The 21,822-nt window shown below is 36.0% G+C and overlaps 2 protein-coding genes across 3 annotated transcripts; one reads left to right on the forward strand and one right to left on the reverse strand.

Annotated features, from left to right (window-relative positions):
* The first annotated feature begins 9,124 nt into the window (after positions 1-9,124).
* Positions 9,125-14,023, forward strand: LOC114324127 (labd-13Z-ene-9,15,16-triol synthase, chloroplastic). 2 transcript variants are annotated; one of them, XM_028271868.2, is made up of 2 exons: positions 9,125-10,222; positions 13,162-14,023. In XM_028271868.2, exons 1-2 carry the CDS (start codon positions 9,143-9,145, stop codon positions 13,786-13,788), a joined length of 1,707 nt encoding a protein of 568 aa, XP_028127669.2. In that variant the 5' UTR covers positions 9,125-9,142; the 3' UTR covers positions 13,789-14,023. The 2 variants fall into 2 exon arrangements, with proteins under 2 accessions (XP_028127669.2, XP_082752140.1); XM_082896014.1 differs by having other exon boundaries at positions 9,125-10,219.
* A 2,979-nt stretch (positions 14,024-17,002) lies between these two features.
* Positions 17,003-19,445, reverse strand: LOC114292299 (serine/threonine-protein kinase AFC2-like). The gene is made up of 5 exons (XM_082895631.1): positions 19,244-19,445; positions 18,650-18,724; positions 18,198-18,224; positions 17,786-18,101; positions 17,003-17,692 (listed from the first exon to the last, which is right to left on the reverse strand). Exons 1-4 carry the CDS (start codon positions 19,443-19,445, stop codon positions 17,944-17,946), a joined length of 462 nt encoding a protein of 153 aa, XP_082751757.1. The 3' UTR covers positions 17,003-17,692; positions 17,786-17,943.
* Positions 19,446-21,822: the final 2,377 nt, after the last annotated feature.

Raw genomic sequence — 21,822 nt, forward strand, 5'->3', positions numbered from 1 at the left:
TGAGGCTAGATGCTTATGTGATATAAACTGCTTGAATGCCCGTGGGTGAAGGTTGGATTGTTTGAGTTGGGATAACTCGTTGAAATCGGTATTTTAGCCTACTTGTGAGTAGCAAATTCCAAAGCGTTTTCCAAACAAACAGATATGCAATGTTTTGTTCCAATTTAGGTGATTTGGTCTATACTTGTTTGCTGCGCACATAACATAGTAATTCTAGGCTAATAAATGGAATAAGAACACATAACGTTTTCAAAAACGGATATCACGGTTAGTAGAGGCCGATCTTCGGATCGGGCGAGAGGGGGTGCTCATAGCTAACCTTCCCCAATCGTACCCAAGCTCCCGAGTCGAAGCAAACCGTGTCAGGGTTTCCTAAATTCTCCCATAAAAAATATTTAGGTGGCGACTCTGTATCTGGCAAAGCAGTCCATGTTTGGCACTTCTTTTCAAAAATCTGTTTCTCAAAGTGATTTGCCGGATTTGGACTCTTTGGTTCAGATTAAGGACCGTGACACAAATTGAGTCTGAACTGTAGCGAGGCCCACGGGCGCGTCTACAAACACCTGTTACCCAAAAAGACTCTGTGGCCTGGGGAGCCTTGATCCACCCGTGTTTGAATCCACGGTTCTCAAATTGGCAGACCTTCTCGGCGAGTTTTTCTTCTGTCTTCTCTATCCCAACTTTTCGACCCGTATGTAAGCCTTATTCATAAGCCCGGGACCTCGCAGCCTCTATTGCAAACATGCTTGCCGTGTCGTGATCGGCAATCCAGTGACTTATAAGACGCTGGGTCACCCTTTCCTCTACAATCGGGTTAGCTAGGTCGACCGACTGAGTTTCAGCGGCTTTGACTTTTGATAACTCCCGCTCGGCTTTCTCCGCGCGGGCCTCTAAACTACGAATGTGTTCATCTTTCTTTTTGATCTCTCGCTGCGCGGCATGAAGGCACATGCCGATCTCATAAGCGGTGTATAGCCCTTTCACTGCTCCGTGAACGCCCTCTCGAAACACTTCAAAATCTTGTTGACCAATCATCAACTGTTGGACCTCCAGTGGAGAAATCTGCCGTGCAAATTTGACTGCCACACTTGGATCTCAGATGATCGAATATGCTTCCGTCATCGGTTTGTTCCCGATGAAGACTGAAAAACTCAACGGGGGCGGTGGCCCACTGGCTTCGCTTCGTGAATGGAGGGAATTCCTCCGTTGTCACTTTTCCCTTCTAGGCGACCTGCTTCGACGACGAGAAGAGTGACGCCTCTCCCGCTCTCCAGACGCCCTAGTTCCCGTTCGCGATGGTTCCCCACCTCGATTCATCGCTGAGTTCAGCTCAGCTAGTGTCCTACCCTCTCCTTTGCTGTTGAAGAATAGTCTACCTGACATTCACACTTAGCTAACCTTCTTCAACAGACTGGTTTGAGTTAAACCTTAGCATGCCAATGGGACCTACGCGCACGAAGCAGCTTCCTTTTTATTAACCACAGATGCACCGCTCCCAAAGCGATACCTTCAACTTTGCCCAAGCCAAATCATAAATGACTGTTAATCCGCAGAAACATTCACTAATCCACTGGGGCAGGGTAGATTAATTAATCTATTTGGCCTTACGTAAGCCTTTGTGCCGAACAGACAGGCTTCCCTAGCCAATTCATGAACAGTCGCTAATCATTATCCACCATTAATCTGCTGCGAAAAGGTCAGATTCATCAATCCATTCGGCCTAAATATCCATGGTGCCCTAGTAGAGTTTTGAACTGTCATTTTTAGGCGGTTTCGTTCAAACTTGCTGGGGCAAGGGTAGATTCATCAATCCATTCGGCCCGAATATTCATGGTGCCCCAGCAGAGTTTTGAATTATCGTTTTTAGGCGGTTTTGTTCAAACTTGCTGGGGCAGGGGCAGATTCATCAATCAATTCAGCCCAAATATCCACGGTGCCCCAGCAGAGTTTTAAACTGTCGTTTTTAGGCAGTTTCGTTCAAACTTGCTGGGGCAAGGGCAGATTCATCAATCTATTCGGCTTAAATATCAGAGCTAGCTGAATATCCTTAGTGCCCCAGCAGAGTTTTTACCTGCCATTTTTAGGTCTTATTCATTAATTCAGCGATCTTGTTCATCGACTTGCTGAGGCAAGGGCAGACGCATCAATCTATTCGGCTTAAATATCAGAGCTAACTGAATATCCTTGGTGCCCCAGCAGAGTTTTTACCTGCCGTTTTTAGGTCTTATTCATTAATTCGGCGATCTTGTTCATCGACTTGCTGAGGCAAGGGCAAACGCATCAATCTATTTGGCTTAAATATCAGAGCTCCTAGCTGAATATCCTTGGTGCCCCAGCAGAGTTTTTGCCCGTCATTTTTAGATCTTATTAATTGATTCAGCAATTTTGTTGGTCCTTTGCATCAACCTGCCGGGGCAAGGGCATATGCCCTAATTTATTCAGCGAACTTGCAGTGTTATAGAGTTACTCATGAGCTGGATTAATTCTGCAGTTCATTTCATGATTTTATATCTTACTTAGCCGTTTACGAGCACATTCATCAGGTAGAAAGACAAAAGTAATTTTCATTCATAAACTGAGCACAAACAAAAGTCATCTTACAAATAAAAACTACCTTACATCAGTTTCTCAAAAAACCTAATAAATCTAACAAAACCTACATACACACAATATAAAAAACAGAATGAAAAAATACTTGACTATAAGTCAGTCTTTAGGGTCAGACACTAGCGGCTCAATGTCTACCTACTCGTACGGAATTGGCTGATCTGATACAATGTTAGCGGCAGCCAACGCTTTGAGCTAGTCGTGTTTGAACCCCTTATTTTCAAATTTCGGCACTTTATCTACATAGTCCGCCAAGGCAGCATCTTTGCCTTTCTAGAATGACTTGGAAAACTCAGACTCGGCATTTGCCAACGCCCTCTTTAACTCTTCCAAGTCGGCCTCCAGCTTGGCAATTATCTCTCTGGCAGACTTGAGCGCTTCCTCATTAGCATTCGCCCTTCCTTCGGCGGCCACTCTCAGTTCGTCGGCAGTCTTGGCCTTATTTTCTTCGGCATCGGCCCTAGCACTCTCTGCCGCCGCTTTTATGGCCTCAGACTCGGCTCGGAGAGAGGCCTCTGCTGCCTTAAGCCTCTCGTTTTCCAACTCGGCTGTAAGAAAGCCGATCTGTTCAATAGCGTCATGTTGGCGACGGCCAATTTCAGCTATCCTCCCTGCCGCCTGCAGAACAAGGGATCAATAAGCTAACATGAACTTCCCTTTGGGTTAACACTTGCAAAATTATAAAGGGGCTCTTACCAATATCGCCAATTGAGCGGCTAATTCAATGGCCAGAAGATCGACTCTGCCCTAAAGGCTGCTTTGTCAACCGACAGAGAAATGGAAGACGCCAAGCTCAAGGCCACGGCTGGGTCTCTTATGGTCGATGTATCAGAGGCAACCGACATGTTCTTTATCCTTGGTTGTATTGTAAATGACACAACCAAGTCAGATTCGTCCATACGTGGCCGTTTATCAATTGGTTCTTCCGAAGAATCCTCCCTGTGAACGGCCGGGCATTTTTTCCACATTTGCTCCGTCACTTGACCCTCTTGTTGATCGACAGCGGATTCCGTTTTGACCACTGCGGTCTCAACCTCCTCAACAGGAGCAGGTGGAATTTCTTCCCTAGCGTCGGGTGGAGGGGGTGGAGGTTGGCTTTGCTCGGCTTTGGCCCTCCTACGCACAGCCATCCTCTCGGCGTTTTTCCATTTGGCCAATTAAGTGAGCGACTCACCAGCCATGTTGTCAGGGTACGAGCCGGGTAGGTCCCCTAAGTTGGTAAAAATATCCTCGAAGGATGTCGCTCGGTCGGAAGTGGATGGAGGATTGAAGTCGGCTTCCTCAAAAGTAAAATTTAGTGCTGCGTCAACCTCCCCCTCTAGTACGTCGGACCTGTCCAAAGATGGCTAATTCGGCTCCTCAACGACTCCTTCGGCAACTTGTTCGGCCGCCGGCTCTGAATCTGAATCCTCAAAACTGATCTGCCTAAGATTCTTAAAGCTTGGAAAAACAAGTGTCGTAAGGTGCTGTTCGCCCATTGGAATCGAAATATGTTCTGCCGTTGAAAAAGTGATATAGGTTGGCTCGTATTGCAGAAGAATGTGGGCCGCCCTCCCTTGTCTCTGGAGACTCAGACAGCCAACGAACTGGAGTACCATTCTAATCTCTGCAAGTACGGCGTCGTCGGCCGAAACTAGAACTTTCTTCAAGTTGTTTTCTGCACAATTAAAATGGTAAATACATGGAATTTGAATAGAAAATATTTAGTAAAGATTCATGGGAGATTAAACGGCCACCTGGTTCGCCCCTTCGCCTGGGCACCGGATCTTGACGATCTTCGCCCTCGCCGAATTCCCAATTTTCACGAACCACAACCATAACATCGTCAACTCGCTTGCCAGTGACCAAGTGATGGTCGGTGTCCTTGGTCCTGAGAAAGTAACGCCCCTGCCGTCTAGAGGATTTGGCCAAGGCATAGCAATGTCATGGCAGGGACTCCAAGGTTAAGCCTAAAGCGTCGGTTTAGTTCTACAATACCCATTATTATTCAGAAAAAGTTTACGTTTGGCTGAGAAGAGATTAAACCACAATAAAGAAGGACAACCCTTAAAAGTGGATGAAGGGGGAAATGGACTCCGCCCTTCGCGATCGACAAGAGAGGAAAGACAATTGTACTCTCATCAGTCCTCTCTGTGTCAATCACGTTCTCTGCCAAAAGTGACAGATGAACGTTGTCGGGGATAGAAAAGTAGCAACAAAAACCAGAAACTCGCTCCGTAGAAAGAAGGGCTCTTAACTGTCTAGCCATCATAGCATGAAAAACAAACACTCTACACAGCAAGCAAACAAGGAAAAAAGAGTCGAGATGGAAGAAAGAGAAACTTACAAAAAATGAGGAAGACAATGGAGAGCGGAAAAAAGTTACAGAAGGCGAGAAGCGAGGGAGTTGAATTGACAGGCAACGAGAAACCTTGAGCATTCAAGAAAGAACATACAGACAAAAAGACAGCGCGGTTTCAAATCGTATTAAATGAATGAAATGTACGAAGGGACGGGAAACCGTAATGATGCTCAAAAGTAGTAGGTGTCTTGATGCTTGCATTGGAGTAAGGGATACCGCCGTATTTTCTGACTCTTTCGGTCCAAGGACCAAACATGTCGACTAACTGACGTTAATAGGATGTTTGGAGGGCAATTGTGGGGGCCGAATAAAATTAAATATATTCAGAGGCCGAATAGACTGAAGAGAGAAACCAAGTTGTGAATTATACGACTCCATCACGGAGGGACCGAGGCTGAGTAAATAGATCAGCAGAATCGTCAGCTGTAGACCAGGCCAAAGCACGAAGAGTTAGCCGAATGAAGGATTATTCATTGGAAGAAAGGCGGGACCCACTGTCAACATCAAGGACGACTATAAATAAGGAGAGTATCAGCTAACACAAGGTATGAGAGAATTAGTATGTTTAACTGAAGATACAAGCAACCAAGAAAGTATACACTGACTTATCCGTCGGAGTGTTAATTCTGGCACCCCCGACCGAAGTGTTCATTCATTTTTAGATTGCTAGCTGAGGATCTCGAGCGTCCTATTGGATCCAAAGAGTATTTCCAAACCACTTCTCCACAATCGTACTATTGTATCCTGAGCATATGCAGTTCTCTGTTTGGCTGTTCTCATTTTATCTTCACACATGGACAGGTTTTACTAATCATCCGAGTTTGTGGATGAGTGTTGCAGCTGTTGTGGATGTTGGCAGATCTACAGTTTTCTGGATGCTAGTAGTATGCAATTTGGTGAATTTTTGGACCCATTTGTGGAAAATGCTTGTATTCAAACTGTAATTTTACTGGTTTTGCCTACCCATACGGGTTGTGCAAAGGAAATCTATTTGCCTCCTTTTTGTACCAGGTTCTTGTGGTTGCAACATGTGTTCATGGTCCTCATATTGTCTGTATGAGTCCCCTGAACCTGTTTAAAGTACCACAACCTGGTTAGGGGAAGCATGGTGTTAGGCTTAGTGATTGTTGGAATACATGGAAGTGGTTTATGCATCAAATTTTGGAAGTATGATAAATTCGGTGTATGGCTGCTAGAAGCGTTTTTTTGGGTTGAAGAGGATGTATTCTCTTGACATGTATATATCTGTTTAGAACTTGGGCAACTTCTCAAGCTTTTAGGGACTTTTTTAGCGGGTTGTGTAGGGTTATTTGTTCTTTTTTCTTTAGGCTACCATCTGCTTATATGTACGTTCATGGTCTTCATGTTCTCCATGGGGCCCATGAACATATCATTCTGGTGTCTTATTTATGTCCTATACGTTTTGCTCTGTTTATCAGGTGGGCCGCTTTCCTTTTGCTTTTTTTGGATAGGTGTGCCATGGTGTTGTCCGTTTGTCTTTTGTTTTCTTTTTCGTTGTTGTATAGTGTTTGTTTGGTAGAGCCTGGGGTATGCCCCTTGCATTTGTATTCCTTTGTCTTTAATTTATGACTTACTTACTAAAAAAAAAATTAATAATAAAAAAAATCCTTTCTTCTTTTTTTTTTTCTTTTATTATAATTATCTTTTATGGATGGTTTTGGAAAAATGATTAAAAATTATTTTTTTTTCTTTCACTTTTTAAGCTTTTTAAAAAAAATGTGTAAAAAATATGAGAGATAATATGACTAAAAATGAATTAAAAACTAAAAGATGACTTTTAACAATCTTTCCAAAATAGTCCTATAGGTTCATTTCATTATTATTGTTAATTTTTGCACAAGGTAGTAATTAGTTAGATTACAATACAGACCGATATCTCTTCATAGAATTTAATTTGAAATTGTAAAATAAAATTATATATTAGTCTTATTTAATAAATATTGATGACTATGTGTAAATTTTATAAAAAAAAAAAAAAATGAGTTTATATAAAATGAAATTATGGCCTCTTTTGGGGACACCCTCAAATAAGTTACTTATTGACTTATTATTATTATTACTATTATATCACATCTCTTCTTCTTTTTTTTTTTTTTTTTTTACATGTATTTTGTAATAAAGAAATGCTATAAATCACTAATTTACCATCACTAATCCAACTACTAGTGAGGTGACAATTAGAAAAAAAAAAAAAGAAGAATAAACACACTGTGGCAGTGGGTGGGACCCACCGCCTCATCATTAGAGCCACCACTAATTAGTAGTCTAAAACATTTCTCTTTGTAATAAACCAAAAAAATAAATCATACCGAAAAAAATCCTATGTGGTTTGAAAGTTCAAGATACAAAAAAAGATTTGCGTGATAACATTATTTACAAAAAATATTTAATTTTAACTTAATTTAATTTTTCTAATTAAAAATTTTATTTATGTTCTGTCTATTAGTTTAAAAATACTGGATTATTTTAAATGGAAAACAAAAGTGACCCTACAATCTTATTTTACATATTTGTGTATTCTACTTTATAGGATTGTATAAGAGATTAACATGTTATGATATTGTTTGGTGAAAATAATATTAAAATGTGTAATTAATTTTTTATTAAATAAATTATTGAACCTAGTTGAGAAAATATTCCCACGATTAAATCAATAATCAATCGAGATATTCAAGAGTGGAGAAGGGATGTTAGTTGTAGTTAACCTGGTTTGCTGCCTCCCCTTATATTTATGATGTTTTAGATGCCATCCGTGGTAGATATCCAACCAACCATTAGATGTTGTCAAATATCAAACAATTCAATTATAGTAAGGAAAATGATTTATTCATACAAAAATCTCTTATAAAAGCAACCCCTTCACAAACTTTGAACAGTATGAATTTATTGGTTAGAGACATGCAGGGGTGTTTTTATGGGAATTTTTTTGTGAGAATGTAATACAACTGTTTTAGTAAATGTCTTTTCACTCTTATTCTATATTTTGTTTAAGCTAATCTATCTGTTCTGTCATGATAATTTTTCTTTTCTGACATGTTTAGGCCTACTTAATTCTTTTAGGCTTTCCTTATCACGCTTAAGATGAACTTTTGTCCTTCACAAAAAGAATATTATATAAATAGTATTATGAAAATAAGGTCTTGGCAGAATTGAAATGGTGTTTTTAATGCATACAAAGAGTGTCAAAATCGTGCAAAAACTCCAGAGCCCTGAGGCATCCTTCGGTGTTGGCATTATCTTTAGAATCTATGCTAAAATATGCTTCGCGGTTATGTGGATATCCTCTAATTGAACCTGAACCATTGAGTGGATGAAAGAAAATTACTTCGAAGCATATCTAATTGGTAGGTATGTTTCGCAGTTGTGGATAGCCTCTAATTGAACCTCAACCACCGACTGGACAAAGGAAAATCACTATGAAAATAAAATCTATAGTATAGATTTAGTAGGTGTTTGGGAAGTAGGTTTTTTTGTTGGTTTTTTTAGTTGTAGGATACTATCGGAGAATTTTTTTTTGTGTTTGAGAAGATAGTTGGGGTTTTTTGTGGTTGGATGTGAAGTTTGTGGGAGAAAAATTGAAATGATTATAAATTTGATGTGATATTTTGTTTGATTTTTTTTTTTTTTTTTTTTTTTTTTTTGTAAAACATTTGCTTTGTAGTGAAAATAAATAAATAAAAAAATCCCAAAACCAAGTTTCCAAACACCGTCTTAATATCCTCCCCATTACAAGATTTCTATTACATCATTTAAGGGTATGTAATAATTATTTTCAAATTTTAATGATTATTTTATAATTCTTAAATAATATAATGAAAATTTTTTGTTACAATTTTGGAATCAACTATGCTGCAGACCTCAGTGAGGTGACGAGCCCCCCATTGACTGAAACTCAAAAAAAAATAAAATAAAATAAAACAATTTTTTTTTTATCCAATCACGACGTGCCACCTCACTGGAGATCGACCCCAGTGGAGATCCGAAGCATTTTTCTTTTGGAATGGAGATATTGAAATTAGTGATCCAATAAGCTACAATAACAACGTTTATGTTCTATAAATATATATATATATATATATTGAGCATTTTATTAAATAACTTTTCTAAATCTATAGTATTATTGTTGAATAAATGGCCACTAGTTTTTTATTTTTTATTTTATATAAATCAGCGATGGTCTCCTCTAGTTGGCACCTCATCTCGTTTACAATTTTTTTTCAAGTTGTTCTTCTGCATCCTTGTCCTGAAAAACACTCTCTCCTAACCATGCTTTCAGATCTTTTCAATAATCTCTCAACCACAGTTCTCCAGCAATGGACACCATGGTTGAGCCAACTTATTAACAACATATATGAGTTCGCTGGAGCCATCCTCACTCTCTCAATTCTCATACTACCCCTCTTCTGGTACCTACGGACATTCACCAATTCCAGAAACCAAACAACCGAGGCTCCACTCCCACCAGGACCCCGTGGCTTACCTGTACTCGGGTACCTCCCATTCCTCGGCACAAACCTCCACCATTCATTCTCACATCTGGCTCACCACTATGGCCCAGTCTTCAAGCTCTGGCTCGGAAACAAACTCTATGTCGTTATAACCTCACCGTCCCTGGCAAAACAAGTGGTCCGTGACCAGGACATTGTTTTCTCCAACCGTGACCCTCCCATCTCAGCCCTGGCTGCCACGTACGGTGCCCAGGACATTGCGTGGTCTTCCTACGGTTCCCACTGGCGCAACATGCGTAAAATATTTGTCAGAGAAATGCTCAGTAACAGTAGCCTGGAAGCCGGTTACAATCTTCGAAGAACCGAGGTTCGCAAGACTATTACACAAGTGTATAGAAAGATTGGCAAGCCTGTTGAAATTGGGGAGATTGTTTTTTTGACAGAGTTTAATGTTGTTTTGAGCATGTTGTGGGGGAGCACATTTGATATTCAGGAGAAGGTTAATAGTCGTGTTGGAGCTGAGTTTCGAGCGGCGACAGCAAAGATGATGGTGCTGTTGGGGAAGCCCAACTTGTCTGATTTTTTTCCTGGGCTGGCGAGGTTTGATTTGCAAGGAGTGGAGAGGGAGATGAAGGAGATAGTCGTCGATGTGGAGAGGGTTTTTGATTCTGTGATTGATGCACGGGTGAAAATGGAGGCGGTCAACGACGGAGGGAAGAAGGATTTTTTGCAGATTTTGTTGGAGCTCAAGAGAGAAGATGGTTCGACACCAATTACCAAGACACAAATAAAGGCCTTGTTGGTGGTAGTTTCTCTCTTTCACAAAGATCGTGATTTTATGACTTTTTTTTTAAAATATTTTTTTTAATAATCCTTTCGGATTTTGACGCTCCCTCTCTATGTTGTTTATTCCTGTAGTATATTTAGTAGATTTTATTTTTAACTTATTTAAGTTTTTAGTTTAATTTAAATTTTTTTTGATGTGTTTGATTCAATTTAACAATATAACTTATAAATTTTTATAAATAAAAAATTAACTTATTCTTTAAATAAAAAAGAAAAAACTTAATTTATAAATTAAAAATTAATTTATATTTACAATTATTAATTATAAACTATTAAATTATAAATTATAATCCCTTTCTGCCGTTCTACCAAACAGTGCCATCATAGGGAGTGGAGGTGTCAAATTCATTACAAACGTATGAACTCGTCTAATTATATACATTAAAAATTCATATAAACTCATCAAATCAATCACTTTCTACTACTGTCTATCATTACTCAGGACAAACACTGGTGTTGTTTGGTATAACTGTTAAAACAGATTATAAATTATAACTTAACAGATTATAGATTATGACTTTAATCAGAAGCTGTTAATCTGTTTGGTATAGCTGTTGGATTATACATTTAAGTAGCTGAGTAGTGTTTGTTAAATAAGCTGTGAAGTAGCTTTTTTTAATTAATTTTTATTTTTTATTATTCACTATTTGTCTACATTTTTCATAAAAAATAATAATAATATTTTATAATCTATTTGGGTCTTTTTCTATTTTTAAAAAAATAAAAAATAAAAAAATCTAAGAGTATAACTGTGAATTAATATATCCACAGCAGAAGTTGATAATCAGAAGCAAGGGATGAGCAACTTCTCAGAATCAGCTTTTTTGACTTAAAATAAGCTATTAGAATTAGAAGCTGTTTGAAATGAGTTTAACCAAACAGTCCAAAATAACTTTTTAAAAGTCAAAAGCCATAAGCTGGCTCAAAAAGCTCCACCAAACACCCCCACTATCCTCTGCTTACCATCACATCCCACTAACCCTCTAAAAATTGATTTCCCAGCAATACTATGTATCACTAAATTTCTACTATTAACATCGCTATTAATGATGTGGTAAGGAAAAAAAAAAAAAAAACTAAGACACAAAACACATGTGGCAGTGGGTGAGACCCACTGCCACATCCCTAGTGCAACCACTAATTAGTGATCTGCATCATTTTTCATTGATTCCCCCCTTTCTAATCAAAACATACCCCCACTGCAGTACGGTTTGAACGGTTAGAGAGTAATATTATAAAGAATAATGTTAGGGATCATGAAAAATATATCATGAAATACATTATGAAAATTTTTCATCTCTTGATTAGTGTGTAGTGTTTTATTGTATGGGTAATCTAAAGGTTGAGAATCTTTCATGATAACATTCATGATATATTTTTCATGATTTCTAATATTACTATATTATAAATTAAATGATAAATTAGCGGATTAACAAATTATAATTTGGATGATTTTTGATTGATTGACAGATTAAAAATATTCTAACTAATTATCATATATTTACATAATATGTAACACTAATTTATATAATATTTTTAAGATATATAACACAAAATAATTTTACATAATATATTTTTATAAATATAACTATTAATTTATAATAAATTTTATATTTTAAATCTCTTTCACACTCATTTTTATATTAATATTTCATTAAAAATTAATATATATATATATATATATATTAATTATAACAGAACGGGATGATTCAAATAATAAATTATAAATTTTAAAATTTAAATTACGATTAACAATTAGGGCAATATAAATTAATATAGACCAATATAATTTTAACAAATTGTACGACATTATACACAACCGTTACAACACTCACTTTAATCAATCAAAGACTTTTTCACACCCAGGACAAACACCATCCCCCTACTTTCCATCACATCCCATTACCCTTCTAATAATTATTTAGTGCACCCCACATTTTAACGAATTTTATGATATTATACGCAACCCTGACCCCACTCACTTTAATCAATCAAAGACTTTTTCACACCCAGGACAAACACCATCCCACTCCTTGGCTTTTTGCTCATCTCCAACTCGATAAAATCCTTTTGCAAGATGTCTTCTCTATCAACAAAACCTATCTGCAATTTCTATCCCATTAGCAAGGTTTCTTTTGCTTCAGCCAAAGGAGTCTATACTCCTCTTTCTTATCTTCATCTTGCTGATCCGTCTCCTCATCAGATTCTACCAATTTGTTAAAGGTATTTTGATAACTATATCACTCATAGAACTCTTTAGAATATAAGAAAATAATTTAGATTAAGTAGAATATAAGTACATGAAAAAATATTTATGAATAAATGCCTCTAAATTTTGAGGATGAAAACTTTTTTAAACACATTATTGTTTTGGGTGAATGCATTCTCAAACTGCCAATTGCTTGCAATAATAGATTTGTTTCAACAATAGAAACCAATACACACTACAGCAAATAAGAGTTTTAGAGATCAAATGTTTTGGTCTTTAAAAATGAAAATTTTGTTGTAGAAGACATTTAGAGAACAATTTCTATCGTTATGAGGATAGTCGCTAAAATATCGCCCAGAAAAGTCTAAAACAAGACTTTTAGTGACAAAATTTTAAAAATGTCACTAATAAATAGACTTTTAGGGACAAAATAATTTGATCTCAAAATAATTTATTTTTTGAGACAAAATATTTGGTCCCAAAAGGATAATAATTCATCACTAATGTCTAATTTTTGTTGTTAAAAATATAATAATAACGCTTTTCGCAATAAAAATATTTAGTCCTTAAAAAATAATTTTATTCCTAAATTTTGGTCTTTAAAGCTTAAATTTTTTTGTAGTGACATCTAAATTCATGAAACTCTCAATCCATGAACTTAAATTTGTGTTTGCAAATGTTTACAACAGGACATTGTAGTGGGGGGAACAGACACTACAGCCACCATGGTGGAGTGGGTGATGACGGAGATCATGCATAACCCAGAGTTAATGAAAAAAGTCCAAGAAGAATTATCAGACATTGTGGGAATGAACAACTTTGTTGAAGAGTCCCATTTGCCCAAATTACTCTACTTAGATGCGGTCGTGAAGGAAACATTTCGATTACACCCTGCACTCCCTCTCTTAGTCCCTCGGCGTCCTAGCCAATCTTGTGTAGTTGGCGGATACACCATACCAAAGGGCACTAGGGTGTTTTTGAACGTTTGGGCAATCCAAAGGGACCCTGACTTTTGGGACAATCCATCAGAGTTTAGGCCGGAGAGGTTCTTGGGTGACGACAACAAATGGGACTACACCGGCAACAATTTTCAGTATCTTCCATTTGGATCAGGGAGGAGAATATGTGCTGGCATTCCTCTTGCAGAGAAAATGGTGATGTATGTGTTGGCTTCACTTTTGCATTCATTCAATTGGCACTTGCCAGAGGGCGAAGAGCTTGATCTTTCAGAGAAGTTCGGGATTGTTATCAAGAAAGAGACACCCTTGATTGCCATCCCCACACAAAGGTCATCTGACTTGAACTTTTATGCATAAAAGAGCACATAACTAGGTGCAGTGGAAAAACACCAGACCTTATGGAATCAATCGGGTTGTAGACCATGGTTGATTTTGGGATCTCTCCTCCCCTATCCTGAGAAGAAGAAGAAGAAGAAGAAGAAGAAGAAGAAGAAGAATACTATATCCTGATTATTGAAATAAGAAGGGAATATTACAATTCGGGATGTGCTTTGAAAAATTATCAAATATTAATGAAAAAAAATTATAATTATAATTATTAGTATTTATATAATTTACCACCTTTTGTAATTTTTTTCGTGACAGCAACATTCTCTCATATAAAAATCTGTGTCTCATTTGTATGAGCTAGTCTAATCCTGCAACTGCAAATCGAATTTTGTGAAAATTGAATTAAAGATTTCTCTTTTTTTTTAAAAAAAAAAAATTTGATTTTTTTGTTGTTTTTTCTTTTATTTTTTAGTATTTTTTTTAATATTTTATGTATTTTTTAAAATTTTTTAGATACATCTAATATAAATACACTTAAAAAAATATATTTGTGAAAAAAATTTGAAAATTAATCAAAGACAAAAGAATATGAAACTTCATTATATTTTCCATATTTTATTGTATTCAATGAATTTTTTAAAGATTTTTGTACAAATTTTATATTTTTTAAGTATATCAAGATTATAAAAAAAAATTAAACAAAATCACTAAAAATATAAAAATACAAATTAAAAACTCATAAAACTATTTTTAAAAACTCCAAATCTAAAACCAAACAGAGTGATCATCTTTCAATGCTGTCAAACTCTATCCTCCCATACATATGCTACTTCTTTTATTTATTTTTTTATTTTTTGTTAGTTGTAATATGATCATTTTACTAATTAAATTCTCCTAGCTTGCATATTCCACTACTAAAATTTCAGCTTTTTGTGACCGTGAAATACCGTCGCTAATACTCCTAATGCCGTCGCAAAAAACTTTTTGCGACGGCAAATGACTTTTTTGCGACGGTAAGAGAGGGGTCGCAACTGGGGGGGTTGCAAAAGGCTTTTTGCGACGGCACAGTGCCGTCGCTAATGTTTTGCGACGGCATTTTTGCCTTTTGCGGCAGCACTTTGCAGTCGCTAATAATGTTTGAAATTTCTTAACTTTTTGCGACGACACTATTTTACCGTCGCTAAAAATGTTATTTGAGACGGCAAAAAATGCCGTCGCTAATAGTCTTTTTTTGGCAACAGCAAGAACATTGTTTTTGCGACGGTGTGGTGCCGTCGCAAAAAGTATTAAAAATATGAAAATTTCTATTTTTTTGCGACAGTGTACTGCCGTCGCAAAAAGTATTAAAAAAATAATAAAATTTCTATTTTTTGCGACAGTTTAGTGTCGTCGCAAAAAGTAAAACCTATAACAAAATCAATAAAAATAATAAAATTTTCTTTTTTTTTTGCGACAGTGTAGCGCCGTCACAAAAAAAAAAAAAATCCTCCAATAAAATTATTAAAAATATTAAAATTTCTCCATAATAATATAAAAATTCATGCATAAAAATAACAATTTCTTCATAATAAAAATTTTACAATGATTTACAAATTATGGAAGGATAAGGGCATTAACAGTATGTAATGTATATAATGGGAAAATAAAAATTTTATTTTTATTTTATTTTTTTCAACTCGTCATCCCGTCTGGTTATTTGGATTTGAAAGCCATTCACTAATCGAGCTGAAGGAAAGAAAGACATCCGATCCTCCTTGTGTTGGGTCCACCTACCAAAATAATTTGCAGCGAAATAAGAACTTCATTTACAACATAATTTCTTCACATCATCCACACAAAAAACAATATGTATATAATCCATCATATTTATAAATAAATAATGAGACCCACCATTAATTTTTGAATGTGATGTGTCCTACATGCAAATATGGTGGAGTTTATTGTGTGAAACGTATTTGGTGATTTATATATATATATATATAAACCCTCAAAAAACAAACCCATAATTTGAGGACATCTTTTACAACCATTAATTAATGCAACATAATTTTTCTTAAGTTTTTTATTTTTTATTTTGGTACTATGTAAAAGTCTATTTGTCTGTATAATGTTTTTCATAAGTATTTGAGAGATGAAAATAACATGTATGTAGTAACGAAGTAATGAAGAAAGAGAGCAATTTGAAAGCGAGCCAACTCTGCCCCTGGACAAAATCGAGCTCCTCCTCCAAATGGAGCATAAAATGGACTGCTTCTCTAATTTCTCTTTTCCTTTATATAGGAAACAAAACAAAAACAAAAACAAAAAAACAGCTTTTATTTATTTATTTTCAAGAGTAGATGAAAGCAAAGTGGTAATATGCAAACAATAAGTCTAGAAACACATAAATCAAATACAGAATAAAACAAGACACAAAATACATCAACGGACACAAATTTTCAAAAGTAGGTCCCATCAACAAATGCTGTAAGTCCTATCCATTCATGTGTTTTATGTCCGGTTCTGTATTCCTAAACTTGCTATTATGTAACATATAGATATATACATAGTATAATTAGCGAATCTAAGTGCGCATCTCTGTTTGACTGACCTGATTCAAAGGGTCCATCCATCTCCATGGATTGAAAGTGATCGCTCCTTCATACAAATTTTCATCTAAATGGACTGCTGAAAGAAATGGAACCACAAAACATCCTTTGGGAATGACATAACCTGCAGCCAAGCAACATAAATGAAAAGAGATTAATTAGTCAATTATTTGTTCTTGCCAAATACATTTTCTATTTTTCTAATCAAAGGAGGGGGGAAAAAACATTCGAAATATCTTAAGCTTTTACGGAGAATAAACTAAATTATATATTTAGACTTTGTCAGAAAACATAATATTACCCTATTCCTACTATTTAAAATGTACTTAATGTTAACAAAACATGCTCTAAACATAATATTACCCTATCCCTGCACAAAGAATTTAATGTTAATAAAACATGCTCTAAAAATCATTTATGACTACCAAAGCACTAGTACAAGCATCATCAAACATACTGAGCACAACTCCACTAAGACGAAACCAACACTCCAAACATCGCAAGGATAACTCCACCCAAGCCCTGGACAATCATAAAAAAAAATTTACTAATTGGATATGTCTTCCAGTCTTAAAGGTACATCAGAAAAACGTGAAAGATAAGCCATAGCAGTTGAGAATAGCATACCCAGAATTACTTTTGGTGCCCGATAATGTCGAATTGATACAATGTAGCTCTGATCTTGACGATCATAAGTTGTGCTACCAAAATCAATTACCTTGATGGCACTTGATTTTGGAACTTTTTTGAAGTAAGAACCATCCTTTGGCGATCGTGAGGAACCCTGTTCACATAGAATACAAGATAAGGTCTCAACACAAGTTAACAGTAGAAAGTCCACTATACATCATGTACAATATACGTAGACAAGAAGAAGAAAGATTCAAATAACCACCTAACAATGCATTACCTTGTAATCTGGAACTTTAACATGCTCTGAAGACACTAGAAGAATATTCTCAGGCTTCAAATCCGTATGAATCAGATGCAAATCCTGCATAACTGCAAATTAGAGAAATAAAGCCAAATATTAATGCATGTGATGAGGAAGCTAACTAAATACAAAAATCTTTAGCAGAACTTTGTATAAAAGAATTTGCAGCTTAAAAATAAAATTGAAATGAATTAATGTTAGCTTTCATCTATCACCAACCAAACCTAGTAAAAACAGAAAACGGAAAATAATATGATGAATTTAAAGAAACTGGTCCAAGTAATTACTACACACATGCGACACATTCCAACAGTTGTCTACCAATCTCACGAACAAGATCAATTGGAAATGAGTGATAATTGTTTTTCCGTAGAAATTTGTATAAGCTTGGTCCAAGCTTCTCAAACACCTGTTAAAGCCATTTGAATCCATCCACAAGTCTTAACCCCAAAACATTTTTGAAATTGGGGAATTTAACCCACCAAATCAATTATATACTTACAATACAGATATGGTTACGATAGTCAAACCAGTTCCTTATTTGCACACAACTGCAAGGAATAAACCCATTTAACCACTGACACAGAATTTACAAAATCCCACCAAAACATGAGGAATAGCAGTGAGAGATTGAAACACATTAAACTCGTGAAATAAAACTCACTGGTTGCCATCCTTATCATGTTTCCCAAGATGCTGCAATACTTCAACTTCTATCATAGCTGCTTCACGATATTTCTTAATACCACGAACAATTTTAATGGCAGCCATATCCTTCCTTTCTCTGTCCCAACATTCCAAGACCTGGCCAAAGGTGCCTATATAAAATATAGATCAACAAAAACAAGACATGTGATGAGCCTGAAATTAAACTTCAGTAATATTATAATAGAAATATGTTTATTAAGAAATACCTTCGCCCATCTTGCTGTGAATCTTATCTACACCCAAACAACAAAGCAACACAAGTACAATCAGAAACAAATAACAATCTAATGAAGAAAAATTAATATAACAATATTAGACACATCAAACAACCTGCTTAGTATGAGTTTTGAGACAAAAATAATGCCTTGGATTTGTTTAATTAAAAAATTATGCATATATCCTTGAAAGTAGAGCTATAATCAAATGCAAAAGTTGCTATTAAAAGGATTTCAATAGGTCACATCAGAAAGCCACCTTATGGCTTTCAGTCACTTGCATAAAAACTTTATAAGGCAAAAGCCCTATTTAATGATAGCACCACCACATCAATGAAAAAAAAGCAATGGTGGTGCATGTTCATTTTAGTAACTTCAAAGTTCACAAAATGATCAAGTGAATTGAAAAATGAAAATATCTTTGGTGATGGTAGTGTAGTTACAGCGAGAAGTTAAATTTTCGCCAAGCGCAAATATGTAATGTCCATCTTTATCATCTTCTCGCCATGGGGGAGAACCATTTCAAGCCACTCTCTTAACAAACAAAGAGGAACTAGTATGGTCTGAGGGTGCCCTTGAAGTTGCAAAGCTTGTCACATTTCCAACCTCTTGTGCACAAAACATTCCTAGCTGAGCCTACACACAGGTATTCATTCATGTTCCACTCAACATAAAATAATTTTTTTCACCTCTTGATGCATTAGAGCCTTTACGACACACTTCACCAATCATCAGAATCATATCAAAATAATAACCAATGAAACTTCATCACATAAAAATTAAAAAAAAAAAAACAATATATGTTTCAACAAAACCAAAAAATAAGAAACAATTCTATTCTATATCATCATTAGCTAATCAAATCAATTTTTTAAAAAAAAGGAAAAAAGGAAAAAAGAGAGGAACACATCAAGCTTACAAATTTACAGAATCAAATGCCATCATATTATCCTAATTTTGATACTGTGATTTTAGACGCAAAGATTACCTCCGATAAGAAATCAAACATGTAGAATTTTTTTGTCTCCGATTATTACATTTCTTTATTTCCAATATAGCTCCACAGAAAATTTCAAGATATAAATTTTGTTTAATGACATTCCCAACCTTGTCACATTCCCAACGTCGTCGTCGGTGAGAGACCACGGAGGGCTTAGCGATGATGATGATGAGAGACCCGAAGATCTTCTGGACTCGAGCTCTGAAAGTGTTGCCCATGGAATCCGAAGATGAAGCCATCGATATCGATTGGTTGATATTTGATTGGCGATTCAAACAAGTCTGTATGTATGTATGTTGATATTTGATTCCGATTTCCTGCTCTTCCTCTTCCTCCTCGATCGTGAATCATCCTAATCAGCATCTGAAACAAATTGAGAAGGAGAGAGAGAGAGACGTAAGAAGAGATTAGGGATTTTGAGATTGGGGATTTTGGGTTCAAGAGATTGGGGATTTTGAGTTTGGGATGGGGGGAAACCCAAGCGGGAATGGAAAGGGGGATGACAAATGAATTTTTTTATTTATTTTCATTACAAATGAAAATTTAAATAATAAAATGATTTTTTTTTTTTTTTTTTTTTTGCAACGGAGGATGCCGTTGCCAAAAAAAATTATTTTTTATTAAAATAATTTTTTTTTTTAGTTAATGAATTTTTTTTTTCATTTAATAAGGTTGAAAATTTATTTGTTTCATATTTATTTTAATGAATAAAAAATTATTATTATTTTTTTTTTATTTGGTAGAAGTATGGATAATATTTTCTATTAAAATAAAGTTAATTTTTTATGGTCAATGAAAAAAAAAATTTGCGATCCTTTTTTTTTTGTTACTAAAAATCAAGAACTAATTTTTTGTGGTAGAGGATGGGAAGTGGCAGTAGTGGTGAAAGTGGTGGATAAGAGGTGATAGTGGTGGTGGTAGTGATGGTGAAGGATATAAGTGGTGAAGTTGTGGTAGTTGTAGAGGAGATAGAATAACGATGGTGGATGAGAGGTAATAGTAGTAGTAGTGGTGGTAGTGGAGTGGTAACGATGGTGGTAGTAATTATAGTTGTAGAGAAGACGGAAGGGAGCTCAGTAAATAAATAAGACGGAAGGAAGAGAGTGAGCAACACGAACACAGTGGGGGAGAGAGAAAGAGAGAAAAAGAGAAGAGAGAGAGAGAGAGAGAAAGAGAGTGAAAGACAGAAAATGAGACAGAAAGAGAAGAGAGATTAACGAGATATAGAGAGAGAGATAGAGAGAAGATAAATGAGCGAAAGAGAAGAGAGATATAGAGATGAGAGAGATAGAGAGAAGAGAGATAAGCGAGAGACAAAGAGAAAAAAAAAGAGACAGAGACAAAGACTGACAGACAGAGAAGAGTGATGAGTGAGAGAGAGAAGAGAGGTAATGTTTGGTTTGTGTTTGAGAGATGTGTTTTAGAGATAAAAAGTACGAAAAGTTGTTTGGTTTGGTTTTTTTCAAAAGATGTTTTGGAAAATTATTTTGAGATAGAGAGTTTTGGAAAAAGTGATTGATTTGATGTGTGTGTGAGAGAGATTTGTTTGCAAAACTTGTTTGGTTTACAAGTTTTGAGAAATTTTTTTGAGAAAATTTGTTTGGTTTGATTACTTTTAAAAACTTATTTGTAGAGAAAATTTTCCAAAATTTTTTCACAAATACAAACCAAACGAACCCAATATTTTGTGGTAGAGGAGAGGAAGCAGCAGTAGTGGTGAAGGTGGTGGATAAGAGATGGTGGTGGTGGTGGTGATTAGTGGTGAAGTTGTGGTAGTGGTAGAGCAGATGGAGTGACAGGGGTGAAAAAGAGGTAATGGTAGTAGTAATAGTGGCAATAGTGGTAGTGGTGGTAGTGGAGTGGTGGCGATGGTAGTAGTAATGGTAGTCGTAGAGGTGAAATTGCGACCGTGGTAGTAGTGGTGGTAGTGAAATGGCGTTTGCAGTAGTGGTGAAGGTGGTAGAGGAAATGGGTGGTGAGAGAGAGATATGAGTGAGAGACAGATAGAGGAGAGAGAAAGAGAGAGAGAGAAACAGAGACAGAGTGGTGAGCGAGAAAGAGACAAAGTGGTCACTAAAAGTACATTTTCTTGTAGTGGATCGATAAATCAAGAGGGAGCTCAGTAAATAGAGAAGACGGAAGGAAGAGAGTGAGCAACATGAACACAGTGAGAGAGAGAGAGACAGAGAGAGATAGAGAGAAGAGAGATGAGCGAGAGAGACATAGAGAGAAAATAGATGAACGAGAGAGACATAAAGATAAGGGAGAGATGAGCGAGATAGAGGTGAGAGAGATAGAGAGAAGAGAGATGTGTGAGAGAGATAGAGAGAAGAGAGATGAGAGAAGAGATAGATTAATGAGAGACATAGAGAGAGAGAGAGACAAATAGACAGATAGAGAGAGAAGAGTGATGAATGAGAGAGAGAAATAAAAGAGTGAGAAGAAGATGAAAAAATGGGTAAAAAGATATAGACAGAGAGAGAGATAGAAAAAAAAGAACGAAAAGAGATAAACAAGAGAGAGACAGAAAGAGATGAGCGAGAGAGTGAGAGAGAAAAAAAGAGAGAGAGAGAAGATAGATGAAAGAGATAGAGAGAAGAGAGATGGACAAGAGAC

The sequence above is a fragment of the Camellia sinensis genome, chromosome 11 (genome assembly GCF_055761805.1).
Source record: "Camellia sinensis isolate YWXY chromosome 11, ASM5576180v1, whole genome shotgun sequence".
NCBI classification, from domain to species: domain Eukaryota; kingdom Viridiplantae; phylum Streptophyta; class Magnoliopsida; order Ericales; family Theaceae; genus Camellia; species Camellia sinensis.

Bases quoted from the DNA above. Each gene is read 5' to 3' on its own strand.
- LOC114292299 (XM_082895631.1), bottom strand. From the start codon at position 19,445: ATGGCTTCATCTTCGGATTCCATGGGCAACACTTTCAGAGCTCGAGTC. The intron at 18,225-18,649 runs GTAACTACACTA...GTTTGGGTGTAG, and splicing joins CGAAAATTTAACTTCTCGCT to ATAAGATTCACAGCAAGATG. The intron at 18,102-18,197 runs GTATTTCTTAAT...TATTTTATATAG, and splicing joins TCACAGCAAGATGGGCGAAG to GCACCTTTGGCCAGGTCTTG.
- LOC114324127 (XM_028271868.2), top strand. From the start codon at position 9,143: ATGGTCTCCTCTAGTTGGCACCTCATCTCGTTTACAATTTTTTTTCAA. The intron at 10,223-13,161 runs GTAGTTTCTCTC...TGTTTACAACAG, and splicing joins AAATAAAGGCCTTGTTGGTG to GACATTGTAGTGGGGGGAAC.